Raw genomic sequence first — 21,807 nt, 5'->3', positions numbered from 1 at the left:
CACCTCCCTTCTGTCTTTTAGCTGTGCAATGGCATATGTTCTACTGGCAGAGGAAGAAGCAATAACTATTGTAGATGCTGAAAAATATTTCAAGCAGGCTCTGCGAGCAGGAGAAACAATTTATAGGAAGTCTCAGCACTGCAGCACTCAAAGCCCCCAACATGAAGCACAGCTTAGTAAGTATTTTATGTAGTGTTCAAAAGGCTAAATGTATTTGGAGTTGGATTCATTTTAATTTTTAGCAGACCTGCTAACAAACACACTTCTAAGTGACTTGATAAATACACTCTTACTTTGGGTGGATTTTCCATGCCTTTGCCCAATAGTCTAATTTCCAATAGCTCCTTAATATTTCTTTATAGCAGTTTTCCAATTCATGATCAATGATTTAACGTTGCAGTATCATTTCTGCCCCCTTCCCAACTTTCTCTTTTGTGCCATGGGATATGGTATCTGAATTCCGAAGCCACAAACAAGTTCTCAGCCTTCAATTTATTATTATGATGGAGAAGCAAATATGTGCTGAGGCTGTGGATTTATGACTAAATGAGAGGGTACCATTGGATTTCTTGTTTCACATCCTTGGATGCGGGGCTTTTCGAAACCATGAGTTAGATGTGATTCATACTAGGCCAGTCAAACAAAAATACTTTTACTAACAGGCACTCGTGGTCTACAAAACGAGCTATATCCTTACTGATAACTTGTCTCACATCTTAAGCCAGGGTATGAAATCTGAGACCTAACAGTGGAAGATGAGTCATTACTGCCATCCTTCACATTGACTTGGCTGGGCTGGACTGGACTGATGGGAATGGTAGGCCAACAGCATCTAGATGCTACATGTCAAATGCAAGGCCCATGCACCCGATCTGACCTGCCCTGTCATTTTATGTTACCTTTGAGGCTTTCAATGCTTACAATTGCAAACAGGTCTTTGAAGGCAACCATTAAGTGTGGCCCTCGGTTTGACATCCCTGATCTAGATGATCAGAAGTTCCTCACTTCTGTTTAAGACTTATTATAAATCATTTCTACACTATATACAGTCTCCCCACAAAAAAATCTGGAGGCATGGTGAAGGATTTTTATAATATAAGTTTCAATAAATAATATTTCCAAAGACATCTGGCACATCCTCATACGTCTGTTGCAGAAGGATCAGACATTTTTTGTTATGATTGAGCCTCATGGCTCTGTTACTGACAGACGTGGGCGTAAGACTCCTCGAGAGTCAGATACTCTCGAGGAGCGAGAGAGAAAAAGACTGCGAGACATATTTGCAGCACCATCTGACGAGGAGTCTTTCGAAGGGTTTACGGAGAGAATGGAGGAGGGGCTGGTTAGCTCGGAGGAGGATGAGATGGATTGGACTCGGGTAAGGGAGGAAGTGGGTGCCACTGGCCATGATGGGACAGAAGATGAATGGGGACCTTCAGGATTAGACCCATGGCTTAGCTGGAGGGATGGGACGGGATCCACAGCTGGAGATGCTGTTGGGCGTAGTCAGAGGTGTTCCAGCTCTGACGAGGAAAGTGATGAGGAAACGCCCGGGTTAAGGAGGACAGCTGACAGTGATGAAGATTTGTAACTGGCATAAAATGGGGCTTGAGAGCAATTGCAAATTGCGTTGGGCAAGGTAATCTGGGCAAACGCTTGGGATCCGTGTGTGTGTGGGACGCTTCCCTGAAGACTTGTGTGCTTTCCTGTGCTGTGACGTAAGTTGATTGGAATCCAGGGTCAGACGGCGGGAGGGATTGTGTGGGCATTTGTTTGTGCAAACCTGTGCTTACTCTTATTAGCTTGACCTTCCGTCGTCTTCTTGACGGACGCCATCTCCTGCTTTGAGAACTCGGACTGAACTGACCACGGCTTGTCTTCACCCCTTCTTGGACTTGGAAAAACTACAAACGTCTGCTTCTGGCTTTGATCTACGGAACGGAACTGGTCTACTCAGCTGCTACAATCCTTGGCTGATTTACTCGTGTTGGAGATCTTGTCTGCTGTGTGTGTGGGGGAGCGACGCAAGTTACTCTAAGCACAGTGTTGGCAGCAGGGAGGAATCTGCTGCCAATTAGTTGCATTCTTTGTATCTTTTGTTCCTTGGCTTTCGTTTCGTTTATACCCAGGCTGAAGCAAGCAGTTTGTTTTTACCCGGATTAAACTCCGGTTTAATCCGGTTTATCTTTTGAACATTTACTTTTGCCCCTTTTTGCTCCTAAAGGCAAAAACTGCCTGGCCCTTGTGTTTTACGGGCATTTTTGAGTTCTGTAATCTAATAAACTCTGTTACTTTGAATCTTGTGGCGTTCTGTCCTTGACAGATTGCCCAACGCCCATAAAAAGTTTATTGCAGCAATAAACCCGTCAGGAAGACGATGGATGAGTTAAGGGCCAAAGTAGACCAATTGCAAACGGCTTTTACCGTTAGCCAAACAGCTCAGGCTGTGAAAGGACATGTTTTGACTCCTGAACGCTTTGACGGAACCAGGTGCAAGTTGCCAACCTTTTTGGCACAAGTGGAGCTTTATTTTTCTCAGCTCAGTGCTCATGCTTTTCCTACAGACACTAGCAAGGTGGCCTTTATTTTGAGTTTGTTGACCGGTCCCGCAGGACAATGGGCCACTAATTTAATTTTGGGAAATGACCCAGTCAAGGACAATTTGAATAATTTCAAAAAGTTGTTAACTGATACTTTTGGGGATCCTCTCCGCACGGAGAACGCTGGGTGGGCTCTGTATCGGTTGAAACAGGGAAAGGGGACTGTTTTGGATTACTTAAATAAGTTTAACCTGTATCGCCACCAGCTGGATTGGGGGGAAAATGCATTCATGCTTTTATTTATTGCCGGGTTAAGTGATATGCTCCAGGATGAATTAGCACGCTTGGAGCCGGCTGAAAGCTGGGACGCCTTAGTAGCTAAGGTGCTGCGTTTAGACGCAAGGTTCGAGGCTCGTAAACACTCAAAAGCAATGTGTGCGCCACCCATGCATGTAACCAGGGCACCTGTGGTGATGGGGGAAGAGCCCATGGAGCTTGGGGTCTTTAAAAAGCTGTCTACAGAGGAAAAGAGCCGTAGGAGGCAGCTGGGCTTGTGTTTGTACTGTGGGAATGCTGGGCATTTTGCCAAAAATTGTAATGTGAAACCTTCCCAGCTTTCGGGAAAAGGCCAGCCCTAGTGCGACGTGAGTCCAACGCACTAGGGCTCCTCAAGCAGTCAACTGAGGGGAGGAAGCATGTTTTCGTACCCATTACATTATCTGTTGGGGGAAGGGAACTTGTTTCTACTTTGGCACTGCTGGACTCAGGGGCTACGGTCTCCTATGTAGATATTGAGTTTGCTAAGAAGCATGGCATTCCTAGAGTGCGCAAGGCATGCGACGTGTGGGTGGAAGGAGCAGATGGGAGACTGCTGGAGACTGGGGTGGTTAACCATGAAACCTCAGCAGTAACGTGGGAGGTGCAGGGAGTAACGGGAACGTTTGTGTGGGATATTACGAGCTTGCCTAGATATGACGTGATCCTGGGGATGGATTGGCTAGCTGTAGTAAACCCACAAGTAGATTGGGCAACACGTAAAGTGATCTTAAAGAGGCAGGATTGTTGCACTCTAAATGTTACTCATTCTGATATGGAGGGAGTGCCTGCTGAGTATGGGGAGTTCTCTGATGTATTTTGTAAAAGAGAAGCGGACAAATTACCACCGCACAGGCCATATGATTGCGCCATCAAGTTGGCAGAAGGTGCGAAACTGCCAGCAGGGAGGCTGTATGCCTTGACTGTACCGGAAAGGCAAGCTTTGCGGGAGTTTCTAGATGAAAATTTAGCCAAGGGGTTTATTCGCCCATCTAGTTCTCCAACTGCGGCACCAGTATTCTTTGTAGCCAAAAAGACTGGGGAACTTAGGCTGGTCTGTGACTATCGGATCTTAAACAAATACACCATTCGGGATAGGTACCCGCTCCCTTTAATCTCGGAACTGTTATCAAGGGTGCAAGGGGCTAAGGTCTTTACCAAGCTTGACCTGCGGGGGGCCTATAACTTAATCCGTATACGGGAAGGGGATGAATGGAAGACGGCATTTAACACGTGTTTCGGATGCCACGAGTTCCGAGTCATGCCTTTTGGGCTTTGTAATGCTCCTGCGGTATTCCAGAGGTTCATGAACGATGTGTTCAGGGACCTAATTGACCAATTTTTAGTGATTTATTTGGATGATATCTTGATTTTTTCTAAGGACGAGAAAGAACATCGTCAACATGTCAAGCAGGTTCTGCACCGACTGCGGGCTAATGGGCTTTTCGCCAAGGCTTCTAAGTGCGTCTTTCATGTGCCTGAAGTGGAGTTCCTAGGTCATGTAGTGTCAGGTAGGGAACTTAAAATGGACCCACATAAGGTTGACGCCGTCAACTCATGGCAGGAGCTGAAGACTAAGAAGGATGTACAAAGGTTCTTGGGTTTCGCTAATTACTACCGGGAGTTTATTCCGAATTTTGCAAAGCTCACGGTACCTTTGACGCAGCTTCTGCGCAAGAAACAGCCATTTGTGTGGGGGCGGGAAGCTCACGAGGCGTTTCTACAATTAAAGTCTAGTTTTCAATCGGACAACATACTAACCCATCCTGATGTTGACAGACCGTTCGTGGTAGAAGCGGACGCTTCTAGCTACGCGTTGGGGGCTGTATTGTCTCAGAAGGATTCCTCAGGGACCTTGCGTCCCTGTGGATTTTACTCGCGGCAACTAACACCCTTCGAGCAGAACTATACCATATGGGAGAAGGAGTTGTTGGCGATTAAGGTGGCGTTTGAGGTGTGGCGGCACTGGCTTGAAGGGGCACGGCACCAGATCGTGGTCAGATCTGATCACAAGAACTTAGAGCACTTGCAAACAGCAAAGAAGTTAAACCAACGTCAAATCCGCTGGGCTTTGTTTTTCTCCAGGTTTAACTTCAAGGTGCAGTTCGTGGAGGGGAAGGCAAACTTGCGGGCCGATGCTTTATCCCGCAAGCCGGAATTTAAGACCAATGAGCAGGTAGTATGTCAGACCATCTTGCCTACTGCCTCTCTGTGTGTTGTAGATAATGAGCTTGGGTTACATGACCAGATCCTTGAGGCTCAGAAGGATGATGTGTGGACTCAGGAGCAACTGATGCTGCTCTCTGCAGGTAACCGTACCATACTGCCACATCTCCAGGATCAAGACGGGGTATTGGTGCGTAGGGGGCAGGTTTACGTACCAGTGGGGACCCTCAGGTTGGAGGTGATTAGAGCCCACCATGACGAACCCATGGCTGGGCACTTTGGCAGGTTCAAGACCGTACAGCTTATCACCAGGAGCTACTGGTGGCCAAAGATGCGGCAAGACATTCTGCGCTTTTGTGACAGCTGCGCCGTTTGTCAGCAGAGTAAGACGCCTGTTGGGCGCCCTAGAGGGTTGTTATCGTCTTTACCTGTTCCGGAGAGGCCATGGCAAATCATTTCCATGGATTTTATTTCAGATTTGCCTAAGTCTGGGGGTTATACTTGTATTTGGGTGGTGGTGGATTTATTTAGTAAACTGGCTCATTTTATTCCTTGTTCAACCATTCCGGCGGCCCCTACGTTGGCTTTACTATTTACAAAGCACATCTATCGTTTGCACGGAGCACCCGAGGTGATTATTTCAGATAGGGCTCCGCAATTTGTGTCACGCTTTTGGAAACACTTCCATGAGTGTTTGGGGACTAAGTTAAACGTGTCTTCAGCTTTCCATCCGCAAACGGATGGACAGTCGGAACGGGTTAATGGGCTCTTAGAGCAGTATCTGCGTTGTTTTTGTTTAGATCAACCCACGGCTTGGGTAAAGTGGTTACCGGTGGCGGAATTTGCTTACAACAATGCGGTGCACACGTCTAGTCAGCATACGCCATTTGAGCTAACTTATGGTTTTCACCCACGGGGAGGTGTGGCGCCGTCGACCAATGTGGTCTCTTCGGACCCTGTGTACCGCTCTTCGGAAATGGCTGCATTGCATGATGTTGCCCGTCGCTTACTGTTGGAAGCTAAGGCAACGCAGAAGACTCAGGCTGACCGCCACAGGCAGGCAGGGGAGGAGTTGGAAGAAGGGGATTTGGTGTGGTTGTCTTCCAAACATATTAAACAGGCTGGGGGAAAGTTTGCGCCTCGGTATTTGGGTCCCTTTCCTATCGTTAAAAAGATTTCTTCTGTTGCGTTTCGTTTGCGTTTACCGTCTAGTTTAAAGGTCCATCCAGTCTTTCATCGTTCGCTGTTGAAACTTGATACCTCTAGTCGTCGTGGTGCTATAGCGGAGGGTATCACTGCCACTTCTCCGCCATCGGGGGAGGAGGCCTTTGTGAGAGGGGATAGTGTTATGATTGAGCCTCATGGCTCTGTTACTGACAGACGTGGGCGTAAGACTCCTCGAGAGTCAGATACTCTCGAGGAGCGAGAGAGAAAAAGACTGCGAGACATATTTGCAGCACCATCTGACGAGGAGTCTTTCGAAGGGTTTACGGAGAGAATGGAGGAGGGGCTGGTTAGCTCGGAGGAGGATGAGATGGATTGGACTCGGGTAAGGGAGGAAGTGGGTGCCACTGGCCATGATGGGACAGAAGATGAATGGGGACCTTCAGGATTAGACCCATGGCTTAGCTGGAGGGATGGGACGGGATCCACAGCTGGAGATGCTGTTGGGCGTAGTCAGAGGTGTTCCAGCTCTGACGAGGAAAGTGATGAGGAAACGCCCGGGTTAAGGAGGACAGCTGACAGTGATGAAGATTTGTAACTGGCATAAAATGGGGCTTGAGAGCAATTGCAAATTGCGTTGGGCAAGGTAATCTGGGCAAACGCTTGGGATCCGTGTGTGTGTGGGACGCTTCCCTGAAGACTTGTGTGCTTTCCTGTGCTGTGACGTAAGTTGATTGGAATCCAGGGTCAGACGGCGGGAGGGATTGTGTGGGCATTTGTTTGTGCAAACCTGTGCTTACTCTTATTAGCTTGACCTTCCGTCGTCTTCTTGACGGACGCCATCTCCTGCTTTGAGAACTCGGACTGAACTGACCACGGCTTGTCTTCACCCCTTCTTGGACTTGGAAAAACTACAAACGTCTGCTTCTGGCTTTGATCTACGGAACGGAACTGGTCTACTCAGCTGCTACAATCCTTGGCTGATTTACTCGTGTTGGAGATCTTGTCTGCTGTGTGTGTGGGGGAGCGACGCAAGTTACTCTAAGCACAGTGTTGGCAGCAGGGAGGAATCTGCTGCCAATTAGTTGCATTCTTTGTATCTTTTGTTCCTTGGCTTTCGTTTCGTTTATACCCAGGCTGAAGCAAGCAGTTTGTTTTTACCCGGATTAAACTCCGGTTTAATCCGGTTTATCTTTTGAACATTTACTTTTGCCCCTTTTTGCTCCTAAAGGCAAAAACTGCCTGGCCCTTGTGTTTTACGGGCATTTTTGAGTTCTGTAATCTAATAAACTCTGTTACTTTGAATCTTGTGGCGTTCTGTCCTTGACATTTTTATTTCTCAAGCCTCATGATAAATCAGATGATAAATCCACTGATCAAGCTTTTTATCAGGCGATTTATACTGACAAGAATTTTATGCTTGTGTTTCAGTATTTCAGTATCAGTTTACTGAAACAGGAAAAGTGAGATAAAAAAATGAATTAGAAGTGTGACATTTTAAGATATCGCTTAATACATCTGATAAAAACTTTTTCAGGAAGAGACACCAATGTGCTGGTTTATGTGAAAAGAAGACTAGCTATGTGTGCAAGAAAACTTGGAAGAATTAAAGAAGCAGTGAAAATGATGAGAGATGTAAGTATCTGGGCAATAGATTCTCTAAACAGTCTAATCCCCACAGTTAGTACCTAATCAGACAGATTGTAACTGAATTGGTAAATTATGCAATCTTGTTAATTTCTGTGGACTAAATCGTTAGAAAAAATAACAGCCTCTTTGTGTTTTGCATGTTTAAGGCTGCCATTATACTTTATATAATCTGTACATGTTTTACAATGAGTAGCGCATTTTATAGAATGCAGAGCTTCTCCTAGGCTAGAGATGCTTTGTGGCTGCATTTTTACCAAGTTCAATTAATCCTTATCTTATTAACCAGGAACACATTTTTAGCTATTCCATAATAATCTGACTATGGTTCTTGCACTATGGTATTTTTCTTATTTTATAATTCTTTCTGTTTCCATTTTGTTCTATGGAATCCTGCATAGGATCCTGGAAGGGTTTGATCTCATAAATGTATTCAGCAGATGGGGAAAGGGTTAAGTACTCTCACTTATATTCCTGGAATATCATTTTTTTTCTTAATACTGCTTTATAGAATAGAAGTATTAAGAATCTCATTGAATTGTATGAGTTGGTCTGCGCAATCTGAACCTAAAGTAGCATTTTATGCATTTTACATATAGGAGTAAATGTAAAAAATTAGGCTTCAGGGAAGCAATTTATTCAGCTTCATTAGTTCTCCTCCTTTGCACCTTTTTTGCAGTTAATGAAAGAATTTCCTCTTCTAAGTGTATTGAATATCCATGAAAACCTCCTGGAAGCACTTCTGGAACTACAGGCTTATGCTGATGTCCAGGCAGTTCTAGCAAAGTATGATGGTAGGAATACATGAAAGTCAGATGATTTTGGTGTGTGTACTCTAATGAGACATTGTAATAGCTAGACTTTTCTTGTGGTCCCAGGCTGTCCATGATAATTGTTGGAAACAGCATACTGGAATGAATAGATCGAGCCTACAAATTCAGATGGATACTTTTGAAGTCCCCATCTTTTTTGTGTTATGTTAGACATCCCATGTTGTGTTCTAAGTTGGCAGGTGACAAAAATAGATGAAGATGCTTTGTTTGCTGCCATAATTTCAGTTTTATCCAGAAATATTACTGCCAGTTGTTTTCTCTACACCTATTTGAGGAAAATTGAACTTAGAAATCCCAGCCAATTTACCAGCTGTTAGGATTTCTGGCAGATGAAGGCCAAAAACATCTGGGGACCCCAGATTGAGGACCACTTATCTAGAATGTATTGACCAATGGAATCATAATTTTTTAAAATAGATGTTTACACACATATATAAGTGAACTGGATGGAGAGAGATGTTTTTTTCCCCTGTAGTCCTAATCACCCTCTGGTTCCTCTAACAAAACAGGTAATTCTTAAATTGAAATACTGCCTCTGGCCTGCTCTCGAATATACCTCTTTTCTTTAGTGGTGCAGTTAACCATGAAGAAGTGATGCTTTTTGATTATGTTCATTTTGTGTTTATTTTATGCTCAGCATTTTGACAAGTTTATGATAAATGTGAAGGGTGCATAAACTGAAACCTCTTATTGTTTAGTTCAAAATCTAGCTCAGACTATCCTCAATGTTAAACTGCTCAGAGGGAGTGATTTTGACATGTTTCTTGCTTTAGGATCTAAAGACACTATTTTATCGTTCCATAGATATCAGTCTTCCAAAGTCAGCAGCAATATGTTATACAGCAGCACTTTTAAAGGCCAGAGCAGTTTCTGATAGGTAAGTTTCTTATTTTAGTCACTAATTAGTATGATTTAAACATGTATAGGGCCAACAGTAATTATGAATTTAACTGCCTACCCTAGTAGGCTCCTTTGTAGGAGTTGAATAACTTTTGGTAAAGACTCCACCCTACTCAGCACACCCAAGGTGTTTTTCCTTTATCCTGTCTTAGGAACATCTCTTGGCATTCAACTCTATGATTGAAGCAATATGTTTTTCAACCTCATACTATTTTGTCCAGTTCCTATTCTGCCATTGTTTCTACAACCTTTTTGCATATACCAATAAGTTTTCCTTAAGAAGTGTACTTGTTGCAGCCTAAAAATACAAGTATTTTGTATTATTTTAAAACAGTTTTTAATTGCTTATGTTTTATTCTTTTGTATTGTTGTATATTGGCATCGAATTCTGCCAGTTTTGTAAGTCGCCCTGAGTCCCTTCAGGTGAGAAGGGCGGGCTAGAAATGATGGAAATAAATAAATAGAATAGCACAGTTCAGTGAGTGTGCTGAGTATTTGCTTTGCCTTGGCGAGACACACTATATGTGCGTTTACCTTATTTTTAAAGATTTTATGAGACAGGAATTTCACAATTGAGCTTCGAATTTGTGGGCAATATCTCTTCCATGTTTACATGAAATCCTATAGTTGGAAGAAACCACAAGAGCAACAGTATAAACCCTCAAATGGCAAAAGTCAAAATTTTCAATTTCTGCTTCCATATATTACACTCTTTTTATCTGTGGAATTGAAACATTTGTCACATAAAATAGTACAAAAGTGAATTTCAATATTTTTCACTTCTGCCAAAAATCTTTCTCAACCATGGCATTCACTAAGTGATTTTCAGCTTCTTGGTACCAATTGCATTGTTACCATTGTCTTTAAAATAGAGAGACATTTCAGAACAGCTGTATATGACCAACACTGGACCCCTGTCCACTCCCATTGCCCTTACCTACTCTTGGTTGGTTGTCTTATCTTCATAGAGAAATGAGTAAGATATCAGGTCCACTCCATCACCAACATTCAAAATGATAGGGGGCCTGTAATGAAAAAATAAAATAAAGGATCAGTCATCAAAATACTGCATGATCTTCTGATTTTATCAGTGTAACTCTGACAGATTTGTCTCAAAGTGGTTGAAAGATCTTTAGTTTTAATTTAGTATCATCCTAGCAGAGGACATCCCCAAGATCTGTCTCCTTGTATATATAGATACTGTTAGAACCCACATGGAAGGGACACACCTTCAAATCTATATTCATTCTCTCCATCCTATTAAAGCTCTCCAGTGTGTTGAACATATCATCTGTCTTCTCAGTGTTGAAAATTATCCATTTGCCCCTTTTGGATCACGATTCTACTCTTACTACTGTGTAAGATCTTCTTCACCAAGCTCTTACAACAAAACCAGATCACCCGGTTCTTCCATAGTTTTAAGAATTTTTCTGGATTTCCTTCTAAGACCACGCAGTCAATGGCCACTCAGCTAGCTATGAAAGCCCAGCTCAGCGATCAATTTCATCAATAGTCTTTTGGCCTGAAATGGTCCAAGCTACAAAGTGCAACATTTCAGTATACTGAGAGTCCCCGAGTTACAGACATCCTACTTACAAATGATTCATAGTTAAGAACGGTGTTTTAATACTAATGATGTTTAATGCTGTTTTAATATTTGTGTATTTTAAATTGTATGCTGATATTTTTATATTAAGCCGCTTTGAGTCTCCTGTGGGAGAGAGAAAGCAGGGTATAAATTATAATAATTGAAATAATAATAATTCTGAACAGGGGTTCAGACAGCACAGTGGTGTTAACCCCCTTCCCTGTGCTATCCAAAGCGAATATTTATTTATTTAATTCGAGTTACACTTAAAAATGTACACTTAAAATGTACCTTTTCTGACTTACATATAAATTTAACTTAAGAACAAACCTACAGAACCTGTCTTATTTGTAGCTTGGGGACTGCCTGTAATTTGTTTTCTAGAGGTTAGGGTTAGTTAGATTAAAAAATACCGAAAAGGTAACCTGCTTTTTCTGCCTGTTACCATTCTGTGTAAGAGGTTGCTGGTGCCACTGCCAGTTATAGAGTCAGTGTGAACACTTCAGTGTAGGCAGGCACTTCTTTCCTTAGGGTGTTTGCAGAATTTCATCCACATCAGGCTATAGTTTTGCTTTCCTTTGTATTTGAGATTCAAATATAAAGTGATGAGCACTTCATTGTTTCTGAAAGGACATATTTTACTTAGCCTATGGGATCAAATTCCTGTGACCTTAGCATATCAGCCTAATTGAACTTTGGTTCCCAATTTTTTTCTAATGTTTACCTTTGTGAAAGGCTCAATTATTCTTTGCCTTGCTTTAAGTAATGTAACCGGTTTTTGGATATTGTTGCAGGTTCTCGCCAGAAACAGCCTCTAGAAGAGGGCTTAGCACAGCAGAAATCAGTGCTGTAGAGGCAATTCACAGGGCAGTTGAATTTAACCCTCATGTACCAAAGGTAAGTATGTGTTAATGTCCCCAGTAAAACAAGCTAATTCAGCTACCTATTTGTGTTTGAGCCAGAAGATCCTTATTTTGAATGCTTCTTTACATATGTCACATTTAAGACTGAACTACACGTAATGACTAAGAAAGCATTGAGGATCCTGTGTTGTGTCTGCCCTGTAAGGCAAGTGTGGCGACAGGCACTTGCAGAGAAGAAGTGTTTGTTGTGACAGGGCAAGTAGTTATGCTTCACCAAAATGTTGACTACTCTGAATGAGCTCTAAAACTGGAAGTAAGGTTACCTGAGTGGAAAGAGCAAAGAAAGAAAGAAAGAAAGGACATGAGTTTGCATTATTTAAGCAAATACAATTTGCTATCATATTTTAAAATTGCATGGAAGTTTAGTTACTTTGTTTCTAATCCAAATAATTTAAAATAAAATGTATCACTCAATGTGCCTCTTTTACAAACTAAATGTTGCCTCTAGTGGAACATTAGGTCCTCTATAAAGATTACCCTGAAGTAAATTATAATACACTGTTAACCAGACAGTTTATATGTTTTATCACATCCTAGTTTGTTGAGATGATTGTGGATTTTTGTAAGCTTTTCTGACAAGTTGTTATCTCTACAACTTAGTTCTATTGAGGTAAAGATTTAAAAAGAGAAACATGTTTTGATTTCACTGGCCAGAGTCTATAAGATGTAAATAAAATACACTGAAAAATTTGCCTGCTTCACACTATCTACTTTTAATGCTGTCCTGCAATGATTTCAAGCATTAAAAATCCTGGGATTTGCTGTTTAGTGAAAGGTATTCCAAATTCCTAATCAGAGAGCTCTTAATGCCTCACCAATCCACAAGCTCTGGGATGTAGCCATAGCATTTAAAATTAAATCAGTATCCTAACAGGGCAGTGTGAAAGAGCCTTGGTTATCTGGTATCTACTTAAATACTGTAGTATGTCAGGTTTTGGAGTTCTAAGTTGCATTATCAGTGCTAGATAGAGTAGACCTGATAAATTAATAGCAACATGATGAATTTGCATTTTCTGAACATATCACTAATTTAGTGGATCTCTCTGCTTTGGACTAAGAATAAGATTCAGAGCATAGTATGAATCTATGCCATGTAGTTCTCTGCAGAGACATAAGCTTTGAGAGGACATATGGCAATTTATTGGAGTCCATTGATGCCAGGTTATTGAAGGGATTGAATGATTTATCCAGTGGTACAGTGTTCTCTTCTAATAATGTCAGACATCCAGCCAGCCAATGTGGCAATTATTTAGAATAGGCCTTAAATATTTTGCACATGCATGTCAGTAGAGTTAAATGAATCCAACTCAATCCAGCTATATGGAAAAGAATTTAATTTCTGGATGTTATTCGGAGATAAAACTAAAAATTTATATCTATTCAGGCTTCACTATGGCATACAAAGTCCCACTGACTCCAGATGGCACTGCTGAGTTAACATTAGCATGCTTATAGCAAACCACACCACTAGTAGTTCTGAATCAGTACATTTGTCCAGTTAATTTCCTTTCCATATCCTATTCTAAAATAGTTATCATTCAAGTTATTATTATATTCATCATTGACAGACCTTCTTATACACTACATAATAATAATAATAATAATTAATAATAATAATTCAATAATTCAAAAATCAGAAACTCCTCAAAGCACAGCAGACAAAAAACCAGTACAAGAAAACCGCACTACAAACTAGAGCTGACAGCTGGCACAACAAAACACTGCATGGAAAGTTCCTTGACAAAATTGAAGGAAAAGCTGATAAAGAGAAGACCTGGCTCTGGCTCACGAATGGGACCCTGAAGAAGGAGACAGAAGGCCTGATCCTTGCCGCCCAGGAGCAAGCCATCAGAACAAATGCAATTAAGGCCAAGATCGAAAAATCAGCTGATGACCCAAAGTGCAGACTGTGCAAGGAAACCGATGAAACCATTGATCATATCCTCAGCTGCTGTAAGAAAATTGCACAGACAGACTACAAACAGAGGCACAACTGTGTGGCCCAAATGATTCATTGGAACCTATGCCTCAAGTCTCACCTCCCTGCAGTTAAGAACTGGTGGGATCACAAACCTGCAAAGGTTGTGGAAAATGAACACGCAAAGATACTGTGGGACTTCCGAATCCAGACTGACAAAGTTCTGGAACACAACACACCAGACATCACAGTTGTGGAAAAGAACAAGGTTTGGATCATTGATGTTGCCATCCCAGGTGACAGTCGCATTGAAGAAAAACAACAGGAAAAACTCAGCCGCTATCAGGACCTTAAGATTGAACTTCAAAGACTCTGGCAGAAACCAGTGCAGGTGGTCCCGGTGGTGATGGGCACAATGGGTGCCGTGCCAAAAGATCTCAGCCGGCATTTGGAAACAATAGACATTGACAAAATTACGATCTGCCAACTGCAAAAGGCCACCTTACTGGGATCTGCACGCATCATCCGAAAATACATCACACAGTCCTAGACACTTGGGAAGTGTTCGACTTGTGATTTTGTGAAACGAAATCCAGCATATCTATCTTGTTTGCTGTGTCATACAATGTCGTTGTGTCAATAATAATAATAATAATATATTTATATACCGCCCTATCTCCCCGAGGGGACTCAGGGCGGTTTCCAGTCAAAGTAACAACATCCATTACATAGTCAGCAATTGAGAGACAATATTAAAACAGATACAACTATACAATTAAAATAGACAATAAATAACAATTACAAAGTAGATAACAAAGTTCCACTCTCCTAATAAGATACTTGAGGCAGCAAATAGTTATTAAAATTCTATACGCAGTTATCATAATATTCATAAACTCAAAATGCTAAAAAGTGAACACCTGTCAAACCAGTGTGTGTTCAAACACAGTACATCTATACCTGGCTGCTCAATTGAAGAATATAATACTTAATATGAAAAATCAATATTGCTAAAGCTGACTTTTCAATTTGTTTTACCAATTTATTTTTTGTTTCAGTTATTGCATCCTCATCTAACAACAAGTGTTTTCAGCTGGTTTTTGTGCCAGATTTTTATTTCTGAATTGATGCTGTTAGTTAATTTCAGATGGCATTTATTTTAAAACTTTATTACATTTGTTAGAAGACATTACTGCTCTCTTTCCAAACCATCAGACCCCTGGTAGCGCAATGGGTTAAACCTCTGAGCTGCTGAACTTGTTGACAGAAAGGTTGGCAGTTCGAATCCGGGGTCGGGGTGAGCCCCTGCTGTTAGCCCCAGCTTCTGTCAACCTAGCAGTTCGATAACATGCAAATGTGAGTAGATCAATAGGTACTGCTCCTGCAGGAAGGTAACGGTGCTCCATGCAGTCATGCCAGCCACATGACCTTGGAGGTGTGTATGGACAACTCCGACTCTTCAGCTTAGAAATGGAGATGAGCACCAACCCCCAAGTTGGACACGACTAGACTTAATGTCAAGGGAAAACCTTTACCTTCCAAACCATCATAAGCTCTGACCTTTATGAAAAGTTTTCTTATATACTATTAAGAGTAGTGAACATATTCACATCTCTCCTGTTGGCTGTTTTTGAGTTTCTTAACTAATGACAAAGTTGGCTTATCAAAGTAGTGTTAGGAATCTCCTTCTCACAAAATCACTAGTGATTCCCTAGCCAGAGGCTGTTCCCATTTCTTTGATTTCCAAGTGAATAAAAGGCAAGCTGATGCTATTTCATGAGTTTGGACAAGAAAATATATTATAAGATACAATGAAGGGACATGGGATAAGTAATATTCCTAGTAATGTGCTTGCTTCCTTAGGGAGACCCACCTACTAGTTTGAGAACCATGAGAACAGAGTAACTGGCTAGGAAAAAATGATTATATCAGCATTATTTTGGAAAGCTTCATTAGTAAGCAGTCAGAAGTATACAGTATTGGATATAAAAGTACTGTATGTATAAAACAAAAGCTCCACCTCTCTAGGGAATAATTTCTTTCTATTTGCTTTTATTAGCTTTTTACAGAATACAGTTGTTAATGGAGCAGTTTCTTGATCTCCTAGGAAGTTGAAGCTTTTTCTAAATGTCTGGCATGTAGAATTTTATCCAGTTGAAAACCAGATATATCTGATAAAACAGACAATAAGAAACAGATGGGTTTTCTGAAATGTACTTGAGCTAATATGTTAGTTCCATCCTTTTGTTTGCATCTGTAATTTCAAAATGAACTAATCTGGATACACCATTTTTTTTTCAGATGACCCTGGGTGGTAGGGGGTTGTGAGGAGGTGGGCCAGTATGACCCACCTTCATAAAGTCAGCTAAGGAAAATTAACCTTTATAGCAGTGGTTCCCAAACTTATTTGGCCTACCGCCCCCTTTCCAGAAAAAATATTACTCAGCACCCCTGGAAAGCGGGGTGTGGCTTAGAGGGGTGGGCATGGCTCCTGCTCAAGAGCCTCTCCCCTAGTCCAAGATGCAGGGCTGGGAGGGGGAGGGGAGGTGGGCGGGGCCACAAATGGGCGGCCAGGACTGGGATGGGCAGAGTTATGAGTTCTGAGGCAGGGCTGAGCTATCCCTGTCCTGTGGTGCTTGCCAGGACACAGGGGGCAGGGCTAGAGGAGGGGGCAGGACCTCTTCCCAAGTGCCTGATGGGGCTGAACCTCTATACCCCGCCCCGTGTTCTAACAAGTGCCTCAGGGGAGGTATACAGAGGCTCAGCCCTGTCTCGCGCTCTTGGGAAGAGGCCCCGCCCCAGCCCCGCCCTTTAATCCTAAAAGGCCTCTCAGGAGAAATATAGAGGCTCAGCCCTGTCTCTGGCTCTTATAGGCCTCGCCCCCTTCCCTAGCTCTGCTCTCTTGTCCCAACAAGCGCCTCAGGAGAGGTATAGATTCTCAGCCCTGTATTCAGGGTCTTGGGAAGAAGCCACGCCCACTCTAGCTCTGCCCCGTGTCCTAACAGGTGCCTCAGGTGCTCAGCCCTGTCTCCGGCACTTGGGAAGAGGCCCCGCCCCTCCCCTGGCCTCGCCCGTGTCCTAATAGGTGCCAGCATTGCCCCCCTGGATCGCTGCAGCACCCATCAGGGGGCGGTAGCGCCCACTTGGGTATCACTGCTTTATAGTCTCTTTCTTTTCCTTCTTATAATCCAGATGCAAGTACCAGCAGTGCATGACCAGGATTTGTGTCATCCAGTGTCGTAAATCATGGAGTCCACTCCATGGACCGCCTCCAATATTAAATCATACAGAATCCTTTGTAGTGTGTTTTAAACTACAGTAGAGTCCCACTTATCCAAGACCCGCGTATCCAACATTCTGGATTATCCAACGCATTTTTGTAGTCAATGTTTTCAATATATCGTGATATTTTGGTGCTAAATTCATAAATACAGTAATTACTACATAGCATTACTGCATATTGAACTACTTTTTCTGTCAAATTTGTTGTATAACATGATGTTTTGGTGCTTAATTTGTAAAATCATAACCTAATTTGATGTTTAATAGGCTTTTCCTTAATCCCTCCTTATTATCCAACATATTCGCTTATCCAACATTCTGCCGGCCCGTTTATGTTGGATAAGTGAGACTCTACTGTAATATTAATCATAATAATTTTTCACATCTTACTGTATATAATGACAAAATCTGCAACCATAAAAAATTAAGCAGCAACAAAAATAATGACACATACCTGTACCACATTTAAACAAAATCAAGAGATATGAAGTGTCATTGTAATTGGGTAATCGTGACAGCTCTGACCCAGAGTGCATGAAAAGTACATGTAAACTGGCCTTATGAAAAATGCTTCTGTGGTTATAGTTAAAATATTAAATTTATATTGAAATACTGCACAAAAAAATGTATAGACAGTCATTTTGGTGTCACCTGGTATAATCCGCACCTCTCTCACCCCCTAGTAACTCACTGAGAACCATATTCATGTAGTAGTGCCACTCTATTTTCCTTTGGTCAGAGCTCACAAAGGAGTATTGTACCCGGGACTAAGCACCCAAACAAGCAAGATACTAACAAGCTTTATCATATCTGAAGTAAGTAACCAATATGATCAAGGGTCTGGAAACCAAGCCTTATAAGGAATGTCAGAGGGAGCTGGGTATGTTTGGCTTGGGGGGAAAAATTGGGAGAGGTGGCACAATAGTCATCTTTAAATATATAATGCCATGCAGAAAATGGAGCAAGCTTGTTTTCTGGTAGATTAGAACATGAACCAATGGATTCGGATTACAAGAAAAGAAATTCCAGCTAAACGTTAAAAAGAACATATTGACCATAAGATTGTTCAGGCATTGGATAGACTGTATCAGAGGGTGAGGGACTCAGAATGTAGTGATTTCCCTTTCTCTGGAGATCTTAAAACAGAGGTTGTATGGGCATCATGCTTTCGTTATTCATTTTTCATGGCAGGAGTTTAGACATAATTGCCTTCGTGGTCCCTTTTCAACTGTATGATTCTGTGTTTTGAACTTTTTATTTAAATATTCATTATGATTGTTTTCAAGGCAGGTGTCATCCATCCTATGTCCGTGCATTTCATTTTTATTGCTTTTCCTGAAACACTAAGGTTTGTAGGATGATGTCATTGTTTACTTTTTCTCCCCCTCCCCCACTGCACTTCTAAGATAACCTTTAAAACATTTATTTCCATATCCTTTCATTAGTCATAATAACTAAGAAATTCTTCTTGCTACTCTTGGTAAAGTTTACATTAGAGCAAGCTTCTTACCAAATGAATGCATATAATTGGAACTTCGACCCATACAGCTCTGCACATTCTTGACACTGATGATACATGGCCCTGGCAGTCTTGATAGTAGAAGGATGGCTTATCCCTGCACCTAATCCTCTTCTGATAATCAGAGCATCCAAATGGCTCTTGCCTTGAAGGTTTGAATTTATCCATGCAGTCTTCTGTCTGCCTGTCCAGTCTGATAGAATGTGCACTGGGAGAGCTAATTGCTGAGAGAATTTGCTCCTTGCCTGCATGACTGATCAAGAGCACAGCAAGTTCATTTCAGACAGTCTCAGACAGATTTTTCTTCAGCCTTTTGCCTTAAGGGGAGAAGATTATAATGTATTATCATTATCTAAGAGGTGTGTGTCTTTTCAGCTGCCTCAGAGCTCCTGTGTCTTGAAGGAGTTTAATATGTTTGGGCTGTCTTTTTCAGTGACACTGACTAGTATATATGTTACCAAGAAAATAAGTGCCTCATGTTTTCAATAATTTTATCTTCCTTTATGGTAATTATATCTTGAAGAAAGCATTTGTATTACTACAACTTCCTGATGACAAGAGATGGTGGGAGAGAGAAGACAGTGGAGTGTTAAACATAGTTTTTTTACCTTGAGATAAGAGGCCAGTCTTATTGCAAGTTATATTCTCAGTTTTAAAGTGATAATGGATAATGCACTTTAATGTGTACACATAAATAAATTGATCTAAACAAGATGAAATTATTCCTTTCCAGGTAATGTGTGGTGAACCTAAAGATAAAGTATTCAGTTGAATAAGGCAGAAACAGACATTGTTTTGGACAATTTTTTTACTTTAAATAGAACAGCTTTTAAGTGAGAATTTTTTTAAATTACAGCCAAAAGATGTAATCTCTCCTACACACACACACACATATACATACATACATACATATACATACACACACACACACACACACAAAGGCAGAATGAAATCAATCTTAACTCCAGTAATGTTTGTGTAAAATTGCTGTGGAAGACACAGGTGAATAGTTAATACCTTGTCTCTAACTTACCGGTAATCGATTAGTGGCAAAAAGGCAGTAAAGGCCAGCTGACCTTGGATTCAAAAATCAACATCAAATATTGTGCCTAGTTGGGAATGAAATCCACGAAGGAGAACTTCTCTATATCTTCCATTTTGTCTCACATTCCAAAACAAGTAGTGGAGATAGGAACAAATGTTAAGGTAAATCCTGAGATGTGATAAAATCACTGGAGCTGGGTGGTGGAGAGAGATACAACTTTAGTTTTAACATTTTCATTTCATATGTAAAATATTGAATTTTAATGAAGACAATTTATAGCTATGTAAAGGGAGCGCCCACTGTTAGCTCCAGGTTCTGCCAACCTAGCAGTTCAGAAACATGCAAATGTGAGTAGATCAATAGGTACCGCTCCGGTGGGAAGGTAACGGTGCTCCAATCAGTCATGCCAGCCACATGACCTTGGAGGTGTCTACGGACAACGCCAGCTCTTTGGCATAGAAATGGAGATGAGCACAAATCCCCAGAGTTGGACACGACTGGACTTAACATCAGGGGAAAGGGTTTACCTAAAGGGTTTAAAATTAATTTTAAAATAATTCTATAATTACCATTGATTTTTTTCTCCATGTAATAATGCTCAAAAACATACTTGAACCCCTGAGTTGAAGTGATTCTACAAGATGAGATATTAATTTACTTCAATTATTACTATTGTTGCAACTTTCTCTTCTCATATTTATGAAACCTAGTTCAACACCAAACTAGTAATTGCACAGACCATGAGGAATCATGTCAGAGGTCAGATATTTGAGACCATTTTCCCACAATGGCCTTGTGTGAGCGATCCTTTACTGTGTTAAAAAAAATTGTCAAAGAGGATTAAATGGGATTAGTAAGAATATTGCCCTCCCAGAAGTAGCCCCAAGACACCAGGAGAAGAACCTAGCCAGGCATTAAACATACTTTATTTGACCAGGGCACAACCTTGGCTACATTCCTTCAAGAATCTGAATAGGAAAAGTTAAGTCTCCTAAACTGGATTAGTAAATAATCTCATGGTTTGTGGCATCTGCTGAAATAAATCGGCAAGTTGGCTGCATTCTTACAATTTTGTGGAGAGTTGGTAGAATTATTGGCCACAATGATCAAGGATAGGATTAATACTGGACGTTATTGAGTGAAACAGGTCGATTCATAGGCAAGTTCTAGAAATTCATTCAGTTAATGTTAACTTCTAGATATTTTCCTGAAGGAAAGCTTTAAGGTGGGATTTTAACACCTTTAAAAATACCATTTTACAGTGAAGGATTTCTAAAAGCATGTGGTTTTGAGCATATATGCATGTATCACCTTTTTTTAAAAAAAGAAAGAAATTTGCCTGTTAAACTTATTTTTTGGAATATCCAATCACTGTGAAGTGGAAACTGCCATACCCATCCATAAAGTATAGTTCTTCAGCCATTGTCTTTCTTGCCTCCCTGACTGCCGCATATTTTCCCATTTCTTGAAACTTATTCTTTTATTACAACTTCAGCTCACTGGCTGCTTGTTTCTTCTGTTCTCATCCCGTTCTGCTCTGCACACAAATGTGGGAGTTAATTGCTTTGCAAGGATATAATTTTCTTCTCTTTGTATGTATTCTGCTGGGTAAACTTTATGACTATTCTAGTTGCATTTGAAGTGGGGGGTTTAAAAGTCAATAAAAGCATTTTTGCAGATGAGATAGCTGCATCTACAAAGTGTGCCTTTCTCACTGGAGAAAGAATTGCCATCAGTTAAAAGAGCTGAAAGGAGCAACTTGCTGTATTTACAGTGGTTATATTGCCTTTACTGAAGTGGAAAGTTTCTGGACTCTGCTATCATTGCAACATTCACTGATTTCTTCTAGGCTTGTATTTTCTGATGCTCTGTCTTTTCTTTTTAAATTGTCTCTAGGAATTATTTTATTAGAACCCAGCATAGTAGTTATATCACATAAAAGTTAAACATATTGGTGATGTTCGAAA

General features: G+C 41.2%; 1 protein-coding gene across 3 annotated transcripts in view; it reads left to right on the top strand.

Annotated features, from left to right (window-relative positions):
* st7l (suppression of tumorigenicity 7 like) overlaps window positions 1–21,807 on the top strand; it is a 63,008-nt gene that overhangs the window by 17,869 nt on the left and 23,332 nt on the right. For all 3 annotated transcript variants that reach the window (XR_010005525.1, XR_010005526.1, XM_003220456.4), the window contains exons 7-11: window positions 22–176; window positions 7,723–7,820; window positions 8,512–8,626; window positions 9,470–9,542; window positions 11,948–12,050. Coding sequence is in view for 1 of the 3 variants with exons in the window: in XM_003220456.4 (XP_003220504.1) it covers window positions 22–176; window positions 7,723–7,820; window positions 8,512–8,626; window positions 9,470–9,542; window positions 11,948–12,050 (544 nt within the window). In the remaining 2 variants the exon portion in view is untranslated. The remainder of the gene's footprint in view (window positions 1–21; window positions 177–7,722; window positions 7,821–8,511; window positions 8,627–9,469; window positions 9,543–11,947; window positions 12,051–21,807) is intronic.

Source organism: Anolis carolinensis, chromosome 4 (genome assembly GCF_035594765.1).
Source record: "Anolis carolinensis isolate JA03-04 chromosome 4, rAnoCar3.1.pri, whole genome shotgun sequence".
NCBI lineage: Eukaryota > Metazoa > Chordata > Lepidosauria > Squamata > Dactyloidae > Anolis > Anolis carolinensis.
Note: the sequence above shows the minus strand (reverse complement) of the source record. Positions and strands in the feature narration are given on the sequence as shown.